Here is a 14,454-nt window from a genome sequence, read left to right as displayed (position 1 = left end):
GGGCAGCGGCAGGCAGGACACCCTGCCTGCTCCCTAGGCCCTTCAGCAGGATAGGAGCCTTTTCCATGGTGGCTGAGACACTGCCCCTGGGAACCCATGTCCCCACGCAGCCCTCGCCATGGGGAGGACTCACGTGGGTGCGTGTCCTGGTGGCCCCATCTGCCTGGCCCAACGAGGCAGGAAACGGGTGCTCCGAGCCCCAGACCCACCAGAGCCCTGAGTCTCCCCCTCAAGGCACTCACTGGCTGCCCACCAGCAGCCTCACCCGGGGGGAGGGGCGTCTGGGGCCCTGACTGCGTGCTAAGTGTTGCCATGTGGTTTGCTGCCGAAAGTCTGATTATTAATGACGTATTGATCACCACAGGGGCAATCAGGACGAGATGGCTACCCGGTAATTTGCCATTTATTTTTTGCTCTCTTTGCCCTTCTCTCTCAAGCCAGCCTCCTCCCTCTGAGCCTTTATTTAACTGTCTGCACTCCTCCCTCCTCTGCTCCTCCAGGCTCTGGTCTTTCCCTGCAGGGATTAGCATCAGCTCTGGGTAGGAAGGACCTGCAGGCATGGGGGGCTGGCCTGAGGGTGGTCTCAGCTCCAGCTGCCCTGCAGGCAAAGCAAGGAGGCTTTGAGAAGGCAGGGTGTCCTGAGCCCACTCCCAGAGCTCAGGGCCCACCCAGCCTTCCGGCCCTTGGCTGTGGAGCGCCCTCTTCCCAGTGCACTGAAAACTACCTGTCCCGCCCGCCCCATGGTGTCACTGCGCAGGTTCCCAGACTGGCTGGTTCCAGCCTGGCCTTTGCGGTGTCATCACTTGTCAGACCTTCTACAATTACACCTAAAACTTAGCTTAGGTTTGGACTCAACACCCCCAGCCTAGGCTGGTTGGGGCCACGCAAGGAGCGAGCTGAAAGGCAGCTGGGTGCTGCCAGGCCCTGTGCAGAGGTCCTGCCATGTCTGGGCGGGGCGAGCCCGGTCCGGGGAGAATGTGGCAGGGCCATCACGTTGGGGGCCATATTTGTTCCGGGCCTCTGGCCAGAGAGGTGCAGGGAGGGAAATGTGGGTTGATTCAGGGGCCTCTCTAATGGCCAGACCTGTCCAGAACCAGGATGGGCCAGTGATGGAGGCAAGAAGGGTCCCAGGCCTGGAAGAGCTGCCTTCCCAGGAGCTGGGGGATGGTGGGGGTCAGGCCAGAGCACATGCCTCTGGCTGGGTGGCCTTGGGGAAGATGCTCCCCTCTCTGAGCTTCAAGTTCCTGCTATGTGAACCGAGGTGAGGAAGACCCCCCCTCCATTTGATTCCCTCAGGGTTGGAATCAAATGAGGAGGTGAGGGCAGCGCAGAACCATCATGAGCCAGGCCCTCAGGGACGCCGTGGGGACCCTGGAAGCATTTACCTTGTGCCCAAAGCAGCCCACACTGGCTTCGGGGCACAGCCTGGGCTCTGTGGGACGGCCAGGACAGCTCCCCTGGCAGCAGGCAGCCAGCCAGCCTCCCAGACCAGAGACGCCCTGCTCCTCGTGAAGCCCCAGCCAGGTCTGCCAACTCCTGCAGGAGCCCTGGGGACAGGGCCATGGCCTCCCCGGCAGCTTTCCCTGACTAGGGCAGGGTAGGGGTCCCATGGGGCAGCCGGAGTCCTGGGGAACCACAGGTTTGCGCTGCGGTGTTTCCGCGTCCTGTCTTGGGACCGTTCGCTTCACCCACTCGGGAGAACCGAAAACCTTCAGACCCCTCTGACGCCCTAGCTGACTCTACACCCGGGCTGCTCTTGACTGTAGGTGCGCCCGTCCAAGGGCCGAGGGTGGTGGCCGGTGACAGGATCTTCCTCGTCCCCCGCTGTCGTCTGCTCTGAACCTGTGGTGACACAGGGCTCCTTTCTCCCTGCATCAGAGAGGACGGTGGCTGATGGTGGGTGGGGTGGGGCACCCTGTGGGCCACGGGCTGGAGTCCGGTCGGTCGCCGAGGGAGGAACAGGGGTTGCATCCAGGGCCTGGATGGCCTGGCTGCCCTAAATCTGCATCTTCTTCCCTGCGGAGAGGGGAGCTGGGGTTCAGGTGCAGGGAGGTCATCCTCGGGGCACCCAGACACTGCATTTCACAGCAGACAGAGGCGGGGTCATGGGGCATCACAGGCTGGGGATCTAGCCCGGGGTTGGGGGTGAGGGGGCGGGTTAGCCTGTGGGATGCTTGGCGCCCGTCTGGGCCAGAGACGGTTTCTGTGAATGTGCGGTGGCAAGGCCGGGGATGGACGTCGTGCTTGTCCACCAGGTGCAAAGTTCCGAGCTGTCGGGAAGGAAGCCGGTTAGACCCAGCAAGCCTTCCTCGCTGCCTGTGCGCAGGCGGCTCTGGCCATTGCCCCAAGCCCTCCAGCTGGCCGCTGGGGAGCAGCGGGAAGCAGGCCCCCCCAGGCTGTGGGGGAGGGGCAACCGATGTCTCACTCATGATTGGCCCAGGGCTGAGAGCCCCCTTTTCCTGAGGTCGCGCAGCCCGGTTTGCAGGCCCACCGCCATTTCCGCACCAGCCTGGGCCTCGTCCCTGGCCGGACTGGCCTCGCTGCTGGACCCTGCGCACTGGGCTGGGAGGCTCCGAGCACCCTTGTTCGTGCGCTGCCTCAAGGGTTGGCCCTGCCTTGGGGCCCGCAGGCGGGAGGAGGCCCACGCGGGTAGGGGGCGGACAGGAGGCTGGCGGGACTCATGCATTCGGGGCTGAAAGCCCCAGCTCTTGGCCGGTAGAGGGCCTGGCTCTCAGCCTGGCTCCCTGTTCACTGACCGCTGCGCTCCACGTGGTCACCCCAGAGGTCAGGTGAGCCGCCCCAGAGGCACCTCAGCACCAAGCATCACCCCGATTCGCGTCGCTCAGACGCAGGTCGGGTCTTGGCTCAGCTGAGCACACACGGGCCATTCGGCCTCTCAGAGCACGGGGACATCACGCCCACAGGGCCAGAGCCCCCTCGGGGATGTTGCGCTCTCTCCTCGCTACGGAAGCCTCGAGGGAAGAAGGAGGAGCTTGGGGAATCATTCTGACACCCCCCCCCACAGGCATTGGCAGCGTTTGGAGACTATTGGTCACATAAAAGGGGGTCACCTAGTAAACTTCAAAACCAACCTCCGAGGATTTTTTTTTTTTAGTTTGTGCCTACGCCTTGTCACTTCCTAAGGGGAGGTAAGAGCAAGAAAAAGGTGCCCAGGAAGGTCGTGGGGGAGACTGTGAGGGCTGCATTTTCCAGATCAACCCCTCTCCTGAGCAAGGCCCGCAGAAACCAGGTCCCTTTGTGGGCCCGACAGTGGGAGCGGGGGAGGACGTAGGAGCCACCCACGTCTCTGGGGTCACAAGTGGCCTAACAAGGCGCCCCGGGCCGTGTCCACAGCCCTCTGGCCCAGAGGCCGGCCCATCCTTTCTGCCACAAGGCTTCACTGAGCGCTCCCGCCGGCGACAACAGAAGCGTGTTTATGAGCAAGCTTCCCCCAAATGGAGAAAAGCACAGAAGAGGAAGCAGCAGCCCTCCACGACCCACAGACGAGTCCTGTCAATATTTTGGTGTTTGTTCTTCCAGCATTTTTTTTTTTTTACGCGCGAGTTTCTTCTTATATTTCTTAGCCTAAGGCTGAAATTACAGTGATTTTTTTTTGGGGGGGTAGCTTTCCTTTTTTTCAATTAATGTATCATGAGACTTTTCCACATCATTAAGAATTCTTATAGGAGGGAATAGCTACATGGTATTCTATCATATATAATTTATTTACCCAGGTTCCAAGGTATAGTATTTATATGGACAGTTGTTCACCCTTTCAGTCCATGGTTACCTCCTTAGGGTAAATGTCTAGAAATTGGATTGCGGGACCAAAGGGTCTGCACATCTGCAAGGCTTTTGATGTGCGTTGCCAAACTGCGCCCCCCACCCCACCCCCAGGTGGTACTAATTTATATTCCCACCAACAGCAAATGAACCCTGCATGTTTCCCCAAGCCGTACCTTTAAATCGATGCCAACATAAGTTAAAAAATAGATGTGTGTAAATATGTATCTTGTTTCAAATTAAGGTGTGTATACGTGGGTGTTGTTTTAATTTAAGACGTGGAGTTTGAGACATTAGTTTTGAAAGGTTTCTGTAATTCTAACTGCCACCTTGTGGTAGAGTTTGGAATTGCAGGTATAGCATTTAAAGAGCAAATCACCAGGTTTGAGAGTTTCCACACCTCAATTGGACCAGGGACAGTAGATAACAGGGTATCAGCCGCAGAGGGGAATTTCGAGCTCAGAACACTGTGAGTCCAAGATGGGACCTGCAGAGGAGCACTGGGCACAGCACTCTTGCATTTTGGGGTAGGAATCAACACTTAATGTTGATAAACTGTATTTTCCAACTCCTAACTAGCAGGCTTGGCTCTGTTCGACAAACCCGTAGGGCACGTCACAGCCTGTGCTGAGTGCTGGGGCCACATAAGGATGGACCAGAGCCAGTCGCAGTCTCTGGGGAGCGGTGGGGAAGGGAGACCCACACGGCCAGTGTGCCGCGGGACAGAGCGGTAGGAACAAACAGGCGTCACTGTAACTTTCCTGGAGGTTTCTTACCAGAGTCCCCTTTTTTCTCTCCGATGAAAAGACTTGTCTCTCGGGCAGAACTCCTCGAATCTCGCCCACCCCTTGACTTTTGTCTGGAAAACGTTGGAACATCACATTCTCTGCTGTTTCCAACATAAAAATCTTTATTTGTCCTCTTCTTAGGTGTTTGACCTTCCTGGCTCCTACCATAGAACGATAGTGACTTTCTGGTTTGTTTTACACCTTCAGAGTGTAATTTAAACAGGTCCTGAAAAATGTATATTTGGTGCCTTGGCCAGGTGGCTCAGTTGGTGGGAACATCGACCTGCCCTCCAAAAGGTCATGGGTTCGATTCCCAGTCAGGGCACATACCTAGGTTGTGGCTTTGATCCCCAGTTGGGGCGCGTACAGGAGGCAACTGATCAATGTTTCCCTCTTTCTCTTTCCTTCTCTCTTGCTCTCTAAAATCAATAAACATATCCTCAAGTGAGGATTTTTTTAATGTGTATTTGGTAACATCTTCCAGGGCTTAAGACTTCTCTGCATTTGGACAGATGAGGAGGGTGTTAGGCAGCAGCCCTGGGGTGCTCAGCCAGCATGCCATCTCCTCCATCAGTGACTCTGTACCAGGTGCTTTTCTGGGTCTTTGCACCAGCACCGATCCAGAGCGACAAGGCCTCTACCTGTAGTGGAAAGGAGATAAGCAATAAACACATAAACAAATAAGGCAACACGGCAGCTTCGAGCAGTAACGCACCAGAAAGAGAGCAAAGCCGGGATGAGACCCAGCTGGGTGGATGGGCGGGCTTCCTTTGGGTGGAATCACCAGAAGGCACTTGGGGAAGATGTCGTGTGAGCTGAGGCTCAAATGAGGTAAGAGATGCTGCTATCTCAAGGGGAAATGAGCTCCTGACAGAGGAGAGCGCAAGGGCCATGAGTTGGGAACCAGCTCCCTGTGTCCGGGGCACGCGCAAGGCCAGTGTGGCTGCAGGGAGCGAGTGAGGGACAGGAAGATGGTAGGTCTCGGGGCTCCATCGAGTAGAGAATCCTGGAGGCCAAGGTGAGAGGTGGGAGGCCAAGAAAACTTGGTTCTGTTATAGAAACCACTTGTCCCCAAATTGGAGGCATGCCAAAAGGGCTCAGAGAATGTCCCTCCAGAGGAAACCGGAAGAGAGGACTCTCCCCTCCCCTCCCGCAAAGCCCTTCCATCATATCCAGGAAGCAAGCGCACCCGTTGAGTGCTTGCTGTGTGCACACTCACACGTGCTCCTCCTGGGAGGTTAGGGCGTGAGCCCTGCTTGGCAGAGGAGGAAACTGAGCTCCAGGACAGAGACCGGAGGAGAGGGTCCAGGCAGGAGAGGGCTGCAATAATTTGCAGCTGAAGCCTGAATCCCGGTGAGGGACCAGAGTCAGCACTCCTCATGCCCGGCAGCACCAGCCGCCCAGGCATGGTGCACAGGGCCCATCTGGCTAAACACTCAGGAGCCGTGGGGGGCAGGGTCTGCACAGCGTCTCTGGAGCAGGCATGGGAGCCCCGACAGCCTAGGCCCCTGGGATGACAGAAGCTCCGACTGAAACGTGAGCCACGGGACAGCCTCAGCCTGGGACCAATTTTGAAATGAGTGACTCAGTTGGGCTGTTTGGAATTAATCAAGTGAACAAAGGACCATAGAGCAGCATGCATTCACATGCTTCCTTGCACCCTCGTGGTTCAGACACAGCTTTGATTGTAAAAATGTAATGCACTAACTGATTCTCTGGAACGTCCCGAACGGCGTCATCTGTTGTCAGAGTCTGACATCCTACATCTCATTTTGATCTGACCCCTGCAGCCCCCCCAGACCTCCACGAGGCGAGGACAGGAGGAAGGCAGATTCCCAAATCGAAAGCCCCAGATTGGAAGCCAGGGGCTCACAGCCGGGCTCAGGAAAGGGCCACCATGCTCACCTTGCTCCCCGGGGTCCCTGGTGCAGCTGCTGCTTCTGCCCTCGGTCCCCAGATGCCTCACTTTTTCTCTCCAGCTTTCCCCACCTTCCAGGCAGGGGCCAGGGCACCCCAGCCACGGGCTCCAGCCTCCGAGGTGCCTGCTCCCTGGTCCAGCTCTGGGAGAGCTCTTAGGGGCGGCCCTGCAGGGGCAGGCAGAGGCGGTGTGTCCTGCCCTCCGGTGCCCCCGGGTATGCCCGTGACATTATCTGTGCTGACTGGGACCCTCCGGACTGGTGGCTGGCTGGCCTCTCCCCTCTGCCCCAGGCAGCAAAGCACCCTCCAGCCCCTCCCCCGCACTGTGTGGAGGAGGGTGCTCCCAGACCAGCACCAGGTCACTGAAGCAAACTCCGGTCTTCCAGGTAAATAGACTGGCGAGAAAGCAGGTGTTTGGGCGTGAAGTTGGTCCACGCGGCTTCTCCTGAAATCGGGGACTGGACCCCTGTCCTGTCTGTGCGGCGAAGAGACACTGGGCTTTGGGGATCCGCAGACTCTGACCTCAAGCACGTCCCTAACTAAGCCTCTTCTGCAGTTGGGGGGACCCTACCGCTGGGCGCACAGGCTGGGTTCAGTGAGTGACAGTTCCTGTCACGGTGATGGTCACCGACCCCAGCAGGGGGAGACCTGGAGACTGAAGGAGTCCCTCCCCAGCCGGCGTCCCCAGTGCCCCGACCCCTGCCCTCGCAACCCTCAGCCTCGGCCTGAACGCCGGTGTCAGCGGCGCCAAAAGCAGGCTCTGCGAGTCAACAGCGCCCTCTGCTGCTCGCAGGCCGGCACTGCATCCCGTGAGAAACCGCATTCATCCACTTGAGGGTTCATTGGATAAATTCTTACTGCGTTCTGTGTATGAGGCACTTTGGCATTTGGGATACAACCTCAAGAACTACGTCCAGGGGCCCTACCCCCATGAAGGTGTGGCTGGAGAGAGAATCAAACGTCAGGGGCAGTCCCACTGTGTTCAGTGGTCAGGGCCCAGCCTGCTGGAGGCAGCAGAAGGAAGGGAGGTGGGAGCCAAGGTCAGAAGGCTGGGTGGGTGCTGACAAGTGGGGAGGTGCAGGGGGAACGTCCAGAGAACCTAGGGAGAGGCCAGACTGGTGAGAGAGCAGAGCATGAGGGTGGAGCCACAGGCCTGCAGCCCTGGGAACCCAACTCACTGAGCCATTGGCCGCCCTGCCCCCCGGGACCACAAGGTGGAGGGAATTTGCAGTGGCCCCCAACCTGAGCAGGGCCAGGCTTGAACAGAAATGATGCAAACCCATCAGGCTGCCCGTGGAGCATGCAAGTCAGGGCAGCACACCTGCCTGTCAGCAAGGGCGTCCGGGGACAGACTGGCTCAGCGTGTCATCTCCCACGCAAGATGGAGACGGGGGCGTCCCACCAATGCCAACGGGGCCTCCCTTTTGGGGGCTGCTCAGACCCCCATGCAGTGGGACCAGCATAAGGTCAGTTGGGGAGCCTGGGAAGGGCGCTTCATACACTCATGGACGCCCCTCCAAGCCAGGCAAGCGGTGGCACTGGCGCCTCAGGGACAGTCACTGTGGAAGGGGAGGTGGCGGGAAGTCAGCGTGGGTCTGTAACAGACACTGTGCCGTGCAGTGACGGGGGTGAGGAAGGCTTCTCAGAGATGGCAGGGGAATCTCGATGGAGAGTGTGGGAGGTGGAGGAGGGCCCGGAGGCCCGCCCATGGGCGGTGGGTGAGGGTGCAGCAGAGCGGCATGGTGAGGCGGGAAGTCTCAGGTCTCGGGCCGGAGACTCAGGTGGTGTCCCAGGCCTGCTGGCCATGCTCGGCCTCTCTGAGCTTCAGTTCCCTCATCTGTGCCATGGGGACAGGGCTGTGCTCAGGGTTGGTGACATCCAGGGGACAAGGCAAGGGGGTGTGTCTTCTAGCTCCACCCCTCTTCTGGACTCTCCCCCCAGAACTGGCCCAGCAAAGTACAGTCACACTCCCCCAACCCACTGGGTGCCACACTCTGGGCCGGGTACTGTCGCCTGTGGGGAGCCATTCCGCCCACACCCCACCCACTTTCCAGAGGAGGAAACGGGCTCCGGGGAAGGTGTGCAGCTCCCTGTGAGGTCTGCAGGGTGGGGACATAGCCCTCAGGATGTGCCTGCCCCTCCAAAGTGCAGGGGGACTGGCCGCGGTGGCAGAGCAGGGAGGCTGGTGGAGGCCGGCCCACAACTGTTTGGAGAGGTGGCTCAGAGCCAGAACTGCAGGCTCACAAGCTCACTGTTGCTTTACGGGGTCGGCCAGGTGTGGGAATAGGTGAGGTTGGCAGATGCAGGGGGGCATGAGAAATAGAGGGGCCCAGGCGGAACAGGGGGCCGCACGCCCCGTCTGTAGGGGAGCCGCACTTCAGCCCATGCAAGTCAATCGTTACCAGTGGACGATCACCATGACATCTGCGGAAGCCTGTCCCATGGAGACAAGGCCCACCCGCACCAAGGGTTTTGAGAGGCTGGACGAGCAACCAGAGAGGGAGGCGGGAGCGAGCAGGCAAGGGCCTCAAAGACCTCGGCCGGGGTATCCAGGGCTCCTGCAGAGTGCCCCCAGCCTCAGGGTCTGCTGCCAGCTGTCCCATCGCCCCGTGCCCTGGTGTCGGGGTCAGGCCAGGCTGCAGTCACACCTTCTGAGCCGTGCTATCCAGGGCAGGCCGCTTCCCTTAGACTGTCTCCATTGTGTGGTTATAGCCACGCTGGGGTGTCACCCCTCTGGCAGCCGCTACTCTGTCCCGCTCAATCTCCGCCCCAGCAGGCTGCCACTAACATGGGTGCCTGGCCTGCCTGCTACTTCCAGTGTCTCCCACCAGACCAGGCCCCTTGTGCCTGAGCTGGGGACAGGGGACCTGAGGCCGCCCAAACAGACACAGCCTGACTCACTGGCTCGTCTCCCATCCTCCCACCCTAAGAGGGAGCCCCTGACAGCCCCTCCCCCTCCCCGGGAAGTTTTTCCTGATACCTGATGGGGTAATTGTGTGACTGGCAAATGTGTGATTTAAGCAGGTATTGGGGGATCGGTTCAAAGGCACAGCACCACCTCTTCTAGCCATGACGTATGGACAAACGTGTAATTGCTTCCAGCCCCCTGAGCGGCGAGCTCTCTCTCCCAAATAGAAGCCAGCTGGCTTCCCGGCCTCACAGAATCGCAGAGCTGGAAGAGGCCAAGGGTTACAAACCCAGATGCCCTACAGAGCTGGGGTGTCTCCTCGATGGGGCAGCAGGCCAGGTGTGAGGCAGTGGGGAGGGACAGGGCCTGGGGCCTTGGGGTGCCCAGCGGAGGGAGCACTTGGTACAGCAGGTATTGCTAGGCGTGGGGGTCCCGGGGTGCAAGATCTTCCAACTTTTCTAGAAAAGTTTGAATTCCGGATGTTTATGTGAAATGTCACAATTTTTAAATGTTGCAACTAATTCAGTTAGTTGTTTGTTTTGTTTTGCTTTTAACTGCATGTTCTCAATCAAATCTGGCTGCAGGCCCAGCCCTTTGCTGTGCAGATGAGGAGTCGGGGTTCAGGAGGGGGCGGCAGCACTGTCCCTGGCTCCCAAGGCTCCTGGGACCCACCCAGCTAAAGCCCAGCCAACCCCTCACCTGCTGTGAGCTGGGGTGCCCCAGCTGACTGCACAGCCCATTCTGCAGAGTTCCCAGACCCCAGGAAGGGGTTCCCCGGGGGAACTGTTCTCGACTGTGTCCGGGGGACCAGGATGCAGCCAGGCTGGACCTGAGAAGAGGGTCCTTTCTTCCCCTTCCCAAGGGCCGGGCTCAAGTCTGGGAATCGGCTGCGAGGGGCCAGTTGTGGGGCCGCTCGTGGGCAAACAGCCTGGCCTGAGGAATCGGCCCCGCGTGGAACCCACTTACCCGAGGGCCTGCCCACCCACCCCGCACACACTGGACGCCCTAATGACAGAGTCTTCACGAAGGAACGTGCATGTCCCCAGCTGGGACCCCAGGCCCCAATGGCCTTGTAATTTGATGAATTGTCAACATCTGGGCCGTAATTACTGGGCCCGGACTGATAATCCTGGTAAGCCCCCTCACCCAGGGGCCCGTCCTGGCGCGTTTGGAGGCCTCCAATCCCTGACAGGAGCCGTCAGCGTTAATCACAACCAGAAAGCACCGCAGTCACCCGGCTGCACGGCAACACGGCGCGTTCACTGACGGAGTTCAGCTCAACAGCTGACTCTCGCTGATGGATCGCTCGGCTGGAGCCCCTCCAGTGTGTGGGCCCCGCTGGCACAGCGCCCCTGCGGCAGGCGCCCCCACCACCAGGCCTCACTTCCCCAGCGACACTAAGAAGCTCCCGCGGTGGAGAGAGCATACCCCACGACCCGAGCTTCACCAAGAAACCACCCCTCTTTGGCCACTGCGTTATTTTTTCTCAGAAAATACCTCTGTGGAGAGCTGCTTGGAAAACATCCCACAGTGTGGGGGGTGGAGAGATGAGAGCCCCCACAAGGGCAGAGCCTGGTGCCCCCTGCTGGCCACTGGGAGGGCCCCCCCAGTGGTCTCCTGTCTCAGGCTGGTCTGAGGCGGAGACAGAGGAAGCTGACTGGGACCCATGGAACCTGTCGTTAGAGAGGAGAGGGCATGGCCTCCCTCTAGAGATGAGAAAACTGAGGCTCAAGGATGCTCTGGTCCTGGGGGGCAGGGCCGGGGGTGGGGGTTCTACCCATCTGGCCTGCTTCTCACAGGCAGCCCCGGGCCTTGTTTGCTTCTCACGTTCGGAACCATCCTGGGGCTCTGCTGATCTGCGTGGGGAAGGAGGGATGTAAAGCAGAACCAGGCTTGTAAACAGCTGTGAGGTTTGGTGGTTGGAAACCTCTGGTGACTAATTCCCCGGCTTTGATCAGGCAGGGAGGGAGCCTATGGGAACCGAGCGCCTGCAGGCACGGCACTGTGACGTCCGACCCTCAGGGTCACCCACCCCATGGAAGCTGAGGTTCAGAGGGGTCTGACTCCAGCCAGGGCCCAAGCCCTGCCTTCACCCCGTGGTCTGGGGCAGGGGAGGGCTCCTATGATGGAATAGGACCCCCGCCCCCAAGGGCGTGCCTCCACCCAGGCTGGGGCTACGCTCCTTCACCTAGCCCAGCTCTGCTCCTAACCAGCTTGCCACCAGCTGGGACACTCAGTATGGACCCGCCCCACCTCGGGCCAGCCTGCCCGTGACCAGCCACGGCCCTTCCCCAGGGTGTTCCTCCTCTCGGAGCCCCCAGACCCAGGCTCAGGCCTCCCTCTAGCCCGTGGCAACGCCGGGCTTGCAGATGGTCCGCACAGCGAGGCTGGGAACACTGCCCTCCCAGAGACCACAAGTAGGGTGACGGCTTGGATGAATCTTGCAGGAAACCTATTTCACAGGCTGTAACCCACTGTTTCTCTAACTTCTTGACCATGGAATCGCCTTCCCCAGGCCAGCCTGTTAACCCTCTGCAGAGCAAGGTTGCACGGGACACCACTTTGGGAAAGGCAGCATGCAGGGTAGCTGCGGGGAGGGCCAGCAAGGCTGTTTCCCTCAGTACACGAAGCCCCTTTCCAGCAGCACCCACACACGCTGGTCAGCCCGCAGGGAAGCCCGTCACAGATGAGGAGGCCCAGCTGGCACACGAGAAAGCCAGGACTGGGTCACAGGCTGCCTGAATCCAGGGCCCGCCTCCTCCAACGCCCCTCCTGCCCCTGGGAGCTCAGCCACAGGCTTTCCTCTGGAAGGCGGGGGCCCAGCTCTGCAGCAAAAAGGCGGGGTAGACGCAGCTTCTCCCTGGGGTGCTCCCCACAGAAGGGCCCTTCGAGCTGGGCCTGGGAGGATGAGCAGCAGCCCTGCATGTGGACCAGGGCACCAGTGAGACCTCTCAGGCGGCCTTTTCCAAACCCCAAAGTTGGCGGGAGCCCCTGGGCGGTGAGGAGGCCGAGGCTCGGAGCCACCGACTGGCTCTCCCAGGGTCCCACAGCAAGCGTGTCCATCTGACCCAGCATGCTCTCTGCAGAGTCAGGGTGGAAGCGGGTTCAGGCAGCCCTTCCTGGGAGGGCCTGCTCTGAGGGGGAGACAGACGGGCTGGGAACCCCAGCAGGAAGGCAAGGCCTGTGAGGGTCTCTCCCGCAGGCCCCCAGGGTGGCCGCCTGTCACCCCACTACCCTGTGCTGCCGGGCAGGAGCACCGCACGGGCAGTGGGGCTGAGGCCACCCCTGGGCCGCCCGCCGACTGGGTTTCCGCCTCGGGCCCTCAGTCCCACCTCTCTCGCTCTGCCTCGCTCTGCTTTCCTCTCTGCTCCCTCTTTCTCCAGCCACGTGCTGCCCCCCCCCCCCCCCCCGGAGCGCCCGGCTTAGCTCCATCAGGTGAAAAGAGCCCAAAAGCACCCCCTTTCACAGTCCCAGGCAGGCCACTCACCCCTGAACCGTCACCCCAGTGGAGAGAACGTGGGCACGCGCCCAAGCCCCACGGGTAGAGATGGGACAGGGGCGGTTTGGGAGGAGAAATGGGGCTCTGTTGTCCAAGCAGGTTTCTGGGCAGCAAACAACACCCAGACGCTCCCACCCCAAATCTACATGACAGGTCCCCGGGGCCACGGGCTTGGCACAGACTTTGGTCTCTTTTCACTCAGTAGCGCCCCCAGATCATAGCGCCGCAGAAATGTCTTTACCATATGTAACCTCTGCTCTCTCTCTCTCTCTCATTTTCCAGGGGCCACTGGGTCTGGATGGAAAGCCAGTAAGTGATGGCAGGGCCGTTCTAGATGGCCCTGGGATGGGGCTGTCACCGTGGGGTTGGGAGCAACCCTGGGGCACCCGACAGAAAGATCCACTGAGAACTTGGCTCAGCTCAAAGAGAAGCCGTGTGGCATCAGTCTTCAGTTCAAATCCAGCTCCACTACCTGCTGACTGCACAACCCGGGGAGGCCTCTGCGCCTCCTGAAGCCTGGGGCTTCTCACCTACCAAAGAGGCCCAAGGATGCTGGGCCTGCGGAGAGCTGGGGACGGCACTGTCCCTGGCACCCGGTCAGCCCTCGAAACATACAAGGCCCTCCCAGCAGGCCCCAGGCACAGTGCATCCCTCAGACAGTCTGAAAATTGTAATGGTGGGCTCCGGGCTGAAGCGCTCTCAACACGGGGATCAGGAGTCTATGGCCCACGGGCATCCTCAGCATCCTTATCATCCTAATAAGATGCACAGGAGATAGCGTAATTAAGTAAATAATTGCCTGGATGGATGGATGGGTGGATGGATTGAAGGAAGGAAGGAAATAATGAACCAATACTTGTACAAACAATTGGATGCATGGAAGAATAGGTGAGCTAGTGGGTGGATAAATACCGTATTTTGCCATGTGTAATGCACAATTTTTTCCCTGAATTTTTGAGGGAAAAATAAGGATGCACATTGTACATGGGTGGTACTAATTCCAGATCTATATAAATGTTTTCAATCCTTTCATTTATGCTCATGCACGTTAAAAGTATAACTCTGAAAAGCAATAATGATATCCGTATCAAAATAATACCCTGGAATACGATCATTGGTTTTGTTTCTAAATATAAATAAATAAGTAATTGCATTAAAAATTAAAACAAAAGGTTTTTTCCCCTGAAAATTTGGGCCAAAAACGTAGGGGTGCATTATACACGGCAAAATACGGTCCGTGGTGGCTGAACAGACCAGTCAGTGAGCACATGAGTGGACTGACAGCTGGCTGAGGCCCGTGAGGGGCACATTTGTAAAGGGCAGAGGACAAAACAGATGGGCAAGTTGTCGAATGAATGAACAGCAAACCCACTGCTGGCTGAAGGGGAAATGGGTTGTTCGGGGAGGGATGGAGGCCTGTGAGTGCCGGCCCCACCCCGGGGACGCCGAGCCCCACACTGGGCCTTGTGGCTTGACTTTCTTCCCCAGAAGGCCTAGTGACTTGGCAGGACAGAAAGAAAACCACTTCCCTGCAGGCAGAGAGTGCGGGCAGCCACCCC

At 59.1% G+C, this 14,454-nt stretch overlaps 1 protein-coding gene across 1 annotated transcript in view; it reads left to right on the top strand.

The window, feature by feature from the left end:
• The window catches only part of COL23A1 (collagen type XXIII alpha 1 chain), a 276,836-nt gene that overhangs the window by 240,164 nt on the left and 22,218 nt on the right, over window positions 1–14,454 (top strand). Inside the window, exons 5-6 of the mRNA XM_045185726.3 lie at window positions 365–391; window positions 13,178–13,204. Of these exons, the coding sequence (XP_045041661.1) occupies window positions 365–391; window positions 13,178–13,204 (54 nt within the window). The remainder of the gene's footprint in view (window positions 1–364; window positions 392–13,177; window positions 13,205–14,454) is intronic.

This window comes from Desmodus rotundus, chromosome 10, assembly GCF_022682495.2.
Source record: "Desmodus rotundus isolate HL8 chromosome 10, HLdesRot8A.1, whole genome shotgun sequence".
NCBI lineage: Eukaryota > Metazoa > Chordata > Mammalia > Chiroptera > Phyllostomidae > Desmodus > Desmodus rotundus.
The sequence above is the reverse complement of the archived record's forward strand: the minus strand, read 5'-3'. Positions and strand labels throughout refer to the sequence as shown.